Below are 7,155 nucleotides of genomic sequence, written 5' to 3' on the forward strand. Positions count from 1 at the left end.
ACAGCATTTCCCTCCAGAAGACATGAGAAAGTTGTCCGGCTGAGGGGACTGTGTGAGGGGATATATACTACTATCTGTACTTACTGGTTCTACAGACGCTGTTTCATCCTTTCCTACACTGAAATTGCCCATGGCCAACCACCATCCTATGGCCACTGCACATACTGAAATCAATCCCTGCCCACTGGGCACAGACATGAATTCAATGTCAACAATATGTTGGAAAAAACAACAACAACGTTGATTCAACCAGTGTTGGCCCAGTGGGTGTAAAACTCTGCAGTAAAACTTTTTTCAACTGGGCTCTTCACTCCTGCAGTTTGTATATGAATTGTATATGACACCTTCACTTGTAGTGTATTAAAAGTAGTACTCTTTTAAATGTAATGTTCAGTTAAATTATGTATTTAGATATTGGTTCTATTACCCTGTAAACAGTCTAAAAGCTGCTCGAATGAGTGACTGTTATCCACACTTTGGTTTTGGTTCTCAGGGCCAACAAACAATAATGTTATCATTTTCAGACAAACACGTTACTTCCTTCAGCACACTACTACAACACTGTGAATGTTTTGGAATAAAATGTTCAATACATTTCCTTTAACATCCTCTGTGTTGTGTTATTGTTTAACCATTGATATGTTCCAGGTCATTTTGAGAACATCAGGTACTGCTGGAATATCTACCAATAGCATGTCCATCTTTATGTGATAAATTACACTGGTCCCTGTTCAAAACATTTATAAGGTATTATAAAGTATGTAAAGTCTTCACTTTAGATTAGGGACTGCAAGACGACTGTACTAATGATTAGTAAATAGTTTATACATTAATTCATTAAACATCTTATGAACCATTTACTAATCCATTATACATAATTTATTACAAAGTGTTATTATAAAGTGTTACCAATCTCTACATTAATTCAGACTCCACAGCATCTGAGAGAGGTGCTCTTGCAGCGTAGCCTAGTGGTTATAGCGTTGGACTAGGACCTGGAAGGTTGCAAGTTCAAACCCCCGAGCTGACTAGGTACAAAACTGTCGTTCTGCCCCTGAACAGGCAGTTAACCCACTGTTCCAAGGCCGTCATTGAAAATAAGAATTTGTTCTTAACTGACTTACCTAGTTAAATAAAGGTAAAAAAAATAAAATTAAAAAAAGACCCCTGACCTGGCAGCAGTGATGTAGGGAGAGTAATGGTAGCTGCAGTCTCCACCACTGTTGTGCTTAATCATTAATGCATATTGTAGTTATTTATATATGTGAGAATCCCTAACTGACAAAACATTTACAAATGTGGGAGTAATGATTCATATATAGTGAACAAACTGTAAATTCCTTTACAAATGGTTTATTACTTAACATAATAAAGTGTGACCCTGAATTTCATATTATTGCATTTTACCCTCAATTACTTACACAAAACACCATTGAGATATACTTGGACGTTATGTGAAATCATGCAGTATTGTACATTTCAACTTTACTACACTTGATGAAGACGTTGTGTCACAAATGAGCCACTAGAGGGAGGTGTTTAACAACGTATAGAACGACTCAAGACGTCCTCAGAATGTACTATTAGAACGTTTTCAAAATGTACTTTTAGAATACTTACATACTATTATTATTAAATAACATGGAACAACCACAGCCTTAGGTTTTTGGAGTACACAATCCACAATGATTACAATGTCTTTTATAAAACAAGCGTATGCCTTCTCCAAGTCATTCAAATCCAATCTATCCAAATCATTCTGAATCAACATCACATATATCTATGGTGACAACACTGAGAATAGTAATGTCAGTGTATTGTTACAAGAAATAAATAATTACAACAATTGTAAAAAAATAAATATATCCAACCTATGTTTGTGAAAGTAGGGAATACAATTAAAGGAACTTCAGATTTAAAATAAGTTTAGCTGTCACTTTGAACCATGGATAAAAGAAAGCATAAATTAGTGGATTTATTAAGGAATTAACAAGTGGCAGAAAACGGATAAAATATGATAATAAATTATCACTTAAAAAAGACAAAAATAATAAAATAAATAGTGTTGGAATCCAACAAATGAAATAGTTGACAACAACAATAGCTAGAGTTTTTGCTGCTTTTCTCTCAGACTTATTTGCCTGTACAGTTTGAACACCAGACACACTGGCAGCCTCTTTTGAAAACACCTTTCTGGCCTGTGATCTGGCCACCACAAAGATTTTCATATAAAGTGTTATAATAACAGAGCACGGGACAACCATTGTAAATAGAAGGTCAATTATATTACCCCAGACTGACCCTTGAACAATAAAACATTCTTTCAAACACCTACTGGGTACCAGTACATTTGCAACATTTTCTATATTAGCAGCACGGTATATGATACAACAACACCAGGTAATGGATATACAACACATCATTCTTGTTATTGTTACTTTAGAGTGGTACAATAAGGGATCACACACAGCAACATAGCGGTCAATAGATATCAAGACCAAATTACCCAGAGATAAAGAAGTACATAAACAAGCAATGTAGGCATGAAACACACAGAAATATTCCCCAAAACCCCAGCATGATTCCATTATTGCTACAGTCATTACTGGTATCACAATCAGTCCCACCAGGAGATCTGACGCAGCCAGAGAGAGGATGAGCAGGTTGGTTGGAGTGTGGAGCTGCTTGAAGTGAGAGATGGAGATGATCACCAGTACATTCAAAAATACTGTAACTGCTGAAATCAATGAGAAGAAGATGTACAGTGTTATGTAGATAGATGTTGATAGCAAAGCCTTTCTGCAAGAAGAGTTTCCGTCTTGAAAACAGTATTGAACATCTTCATGTTTCTCCATTTGTAATAAAAGGTACAAATGCTGAGGTCCTTCGCCTGCTTGGTCCTGTGTGTGACCCTGTCATGTCCGCCTTCTGACAAACTCTGAGCTCTGCCTCTCTATTTATCCCTGAGTTGCTGACAGAAACTCCCCTCCCCAGAGTCTCTCTGCACATAGACACACAAACACACACACATGGACACCTGAGCACGGTTGGTTAAACAAATTATTTGTGACAGCATGATGTAATGAATTGCTGTGCCCACCTAGCCTGTCCTTCAGCCTTATTGATAGTTAGAGATGAGATTGTTTTCACCTTTTTAATTTGTTCGTTTCCCAGGGGGGCATTATTGGAAATATGAATTGGTTCATAACTGACTCGCCTTCTTGTAACTAGGGGGTAGTATTTAAATTTTTTGAAAAATAACGTTCCCAAATTAAACGGGCTATTTTGTCAGGACAAGATGCTAGAATATGCATATAATTGACAGCTTAGGATAGGAAACACTCTAAAGTTTCCAAAACTGTAAAAATATTGTCTGTGAGTATAACAGAACTGATATTGCAGGCAAAAGCCTGAGAAAAATCCAATCCAGAAGTAACTTGTGTTTTGAAAGCTCTGCGCTCCGATGCGTCCCTATTGAGCAGTGAATGGGCTATCAACCAGATTCATTTTTCTATGTATTCCCCAAGGTGTCTATAGCATGTTGACGTAGTGTCACGCCTTTATGTTGAAGAATGAGCGTAAGCGACTACATTGCGTAAGTGGTCACATGATGGCTCTCAGGGTGATTCTTGCGTAAAATACAGAGGTAGCCATTTTTCCTCTCGGTCCTACTGAAAAGCCAATTGTCCCGGTGGATATATTATCGAATAGATTTTTGAAAAACACCTTGAGGATTGATTACAAAAAACTTTTGCCATGTTTCTGTCGATATTATGGAGCTAATTTGGAATATTTTTCAGAGTTGTCATGACCCAATTTCCGGTCGATTTCTCAGCCAAATGTGAAGAACAAACGGAGCTATTTCGCCTACAAAAATAATATTTGTTGAAAAAATTAACATTGGCTATCTAACTGGGAGTCTCGTGAGTGAAAACATCCGAAGCTCATCAAAGGTAAACGATTTAATTTGACTGCTTTTCTGATTTTCGGGACCAGGTTGCCTGCTGCTAGCTAGGCATAATGCTATGCTAGGCTATCTATAAACTTACACAAATGCCTGTCTTGCTTTGGCTGTAAAGCATATTTTCAAAATCTGAGATGACAGGGTGATTAACAAAAGGCTAAGCTGTGTTTCAATATACTTCACTTGTGATTTCATGAATAGGAATATTTTCTTGTAATATTTATGTCTGTTGCGTTATGCTATTTCGTGTCAGATGATGACAATGCTCTCGGACCCGGGATGGGTAGTTACAACAGGTTCAATTTAAAAAACTTTAAAGTACATTTTCTCAAATGAGCACTTTAATGGGGAAAATATAGTATGTCGTTGTTTTCGTCACTCAAAGGCTGTTTTACATGGGAAATAGGATAACTGTGTAAGGCTGTTATGGGTGATGTTAGTGCTCAGTTTGGAACATATTCCACAACTTCCGGTGACGTGACGGCACACCATATGTCAGCTAGTCAGTGTGTAGGAAAGTTGACTTTAGGGAAGTTGAAATGGCATAAGTTGATGCTGCCCTACAAAGGCAACGTGCAGAAACTACGAATTTGATCTGTTGTAACGGATCTGATTAATATGTTATTTGTTTCCTGACACAGGAACAAGCCAGTTGATCAGAAAAAATATCATGCGGTATCAGAAAGTGCTATCTGTCTCTCACGACTTCCGCCGAAGTCGGTCCCTCTCCTTGTTTGGCGGTCGACGTCACCGGCCTTCTAGCCATCGCCGATCCACTTTTCATTTTCCATTTGTTTTGTCTTTGTCTTACACACCTGGTTTCAATCCCCCAATTACTTGTTCATTATTTAACCCTCTGTTCCCCCATGTTTGTTTGTGAGTAATTGTTTTTATGTAAATCGGTCCGTTTATGTGGGCTCGCTATATTGTATTGTATTTGTCTATTTTGAGTAAAATATGTTTATTTACTAATATCTGCTGTCCTGCGCCTGACTCCTCTTCACCAGCTGCACTCAAACCACCATCACAGAATAACTCACCCAAAGAATGGAGTCAGCAGGAGCAGACACCCTCCCTGTGGCGATAGAGGAGCGCGTCCAGCAGCACGCGACCATATTGCAACATCTGGGCACCGCCATGGATCACGTGCTGCAGAAGATGGATCGTTGGGAGAGAGGAGGAGGTCGTCCAGCGCCTCCACCAGCCCCACTACAGCAGGCCCCACTGTCCACCCCTCCTTCACCCGGTCCCAGTGGGATTTGGCTCACGCTCCCGAGGGAGTATGATGGGACGGCTGCCGGATGCCAGGGGTTCCTACTCCAGCTTGAGCTCCGCCCGGCTCCTTCAGGATGTGAGAGCGTGTCTGCCCTTGTCTCCTGCCTCTCAGGCAAAGCCCTGGAGTGTGCCAACGCCGCATGGAGTGAGGGAGACGTGGCCTTGGACCATTACGCAGAGTTCACCCTCCTCTTTCGGGCAGTTTTCGACCACCCGCCTGAGGGTCGAGCGTCAGGGTGAACGTCTGTTCCACCTGAGGCAGGGGGCGAGCAGCTCGCAGGACCTTGCTTTGCTTGCTTTACTTAGGGTGACCGGAGGAGGGGCCCTTCCCTGCACCATCTGTGGCCGCAGAGGGCCCACTGCTGGTCGGGGCTGGGGATGTTCCTCAGGGAGTCGAGGCAGCAGGCAGGGCACTATCGTGTCACCCCAGGTGAGTCGGCACCAGGCTCACCCAGAGCCCCCTGTTGCTCACATGTATGTGTTTATTCAATTTCCTGAGTTTTCCCGCATTCCCAGCATAAGGCGCTCGTAGATTCAGGCGCAGCTGGGAATTTTATTGACCGTTCATTTGCCCATAGTTTAGGGATTCCCCTTGTTCCTGTAGATATTTCCATCTCTGTGCATGCCGTAGATAGTCGACCATTAGGGTCAGCGCTGAATAGGGCGGCCACCGCTCCACTAAGCATGGTTACGCAGGAGGGTCACTTCCTTTCTGATTCTCCTGCGTTTCCCGGTGCTGGGCCTACCCTGGTTCTGGTTGGCCTGTCATGACCCCACTATTTTGTGGCAACAGAGGGCTCTCAAGAGGGGTCACGAGAGTGCTCAGGAAGGTTTATGGGGGTTTCCATCGGTGCGACTACGGTGGAAAGTTCAGATCAGGTCTCCACTGTGCGCATCCCCTCAGAATATGCCAATTTGGCTTTCGCCTTCTGTAAGAACAGGGTGACTAAATTACCACCTCATCGACGGGGGATTGTGCGATAAATCTCCTGGTAGACGCTGCACTTCCCAGGAGTTAAGTGTGTCCTCTGTCACAGGAGGAGACGGTGGCTATGGAAACATATGTCTCTGAATCCCTGGGTCAGTGATACATTCGGCCCTCCACTTCACCTGCCTCCTCAAGTTAATTTTTTGTGAAGAAGAAGGATGGGGGTCTGCGCCCGTGTATTGACTATCGGGATCAATCAGATCACTGTGAGGTACAGCTACCCGCTGCCTCTCATTGCCAGTGTGATCGAGTCAATGCAGGGGGTGCGCTTCTTCACAAAATTGGATCTCAGGAACGCTTACAATCTGTTGCGTATCCGGGAGGGGGATGAGTGGAAGACGGCATTTAGTACCCCCTCAGGGCACTATGAATACCTCGTCATGCCGTACGGGTTGATGAATGCTCCATCGGTCTTCCAGGTCTTTGTTGATGAGATTTTCCGGGACCTGCATGGGCAGGGTCTAGTGGTGTATACCGATGACATTCTGATATACTCAGCTACACGCGCCAAGCATATGTCCCTGGTGCGCAGGGTGCTTGGTCGACTATTAGAGCATGACCTGTACATCAAGGCTGAGAAATGTCTGTTCTTCCAACAGTCTGTCTCCTTCCTAGGGTACCGCATTTCCACGTCAGTGGTGGAGATGTAGAGTGACCGCATTTCCATATCCTGGAAAACCTTGTTCAAAAAATGATTGGAAGATGGCGGGGGTGTTCATAAGGCCACAGGGCATGAACAGGTTTTCGTAGTGCCCTTGTGCGGTGATAAAGGCAATCTCTATTTGTCGCTTTCACGTATACGGACAAGGTTATATGCACTTTGGATGTCTAGTATTGTATAGATGCCTTTTGGGGCCCACTTGTTCAAGGGTCGCTGTGACCAGAGGAAGAGGGAACGGTTCTTGACCGTCGTGTCATTCAGGGAACG

General features: G+C 42.7%; 1 protein-coding gene across 1 annotated transcript; it reads right to left on the reverse strand.

Annotated features, from left to right (window-relative positions):
* Positions 1-1,898: 1,898 nt before the first annotated feature.
* On the reverse strand, positions 1,899-2,855 carry LOC135546887 (trace amine-associated receptor 13c-like). The gene has a single exon (XM_064975447.1). It carries the CDS (start codon positions 2,853-2,855, stop codon positions 1,899-1,901), a length of 957 nt encoding a protein of 318 aa, XP_064831519.1.
* Positions 2,856-7,155: the final 4,300 nt, after the last annotated feature.

This window comes from Oncorhynchus masou, chromosome 10 (assembly GCF_036934945.1).
Source record: "Oncorhynchus masou masou isolate Uvic2021 chromosome 10, UVic_Omas_1.1, whole genome shotgun sequence".
In the NCBI taxonomy this organism is placed as follows: domain Eukaryota; kingdom Metazoa; phylum Chordata; class Actinopteri; order Salmoniformes; family Salmonidae; genus Oncorhynchus; species Oncorhynchus masou.

Coding starts and splice junctions, on each gene's coding strand:
- LOC135546887 (XM_064975447.1), bottom strand. CDS start 2,855: ATGGAGAAACATGAAGATGTTCAATACTGTTTTCAAGACGGAAACTCT.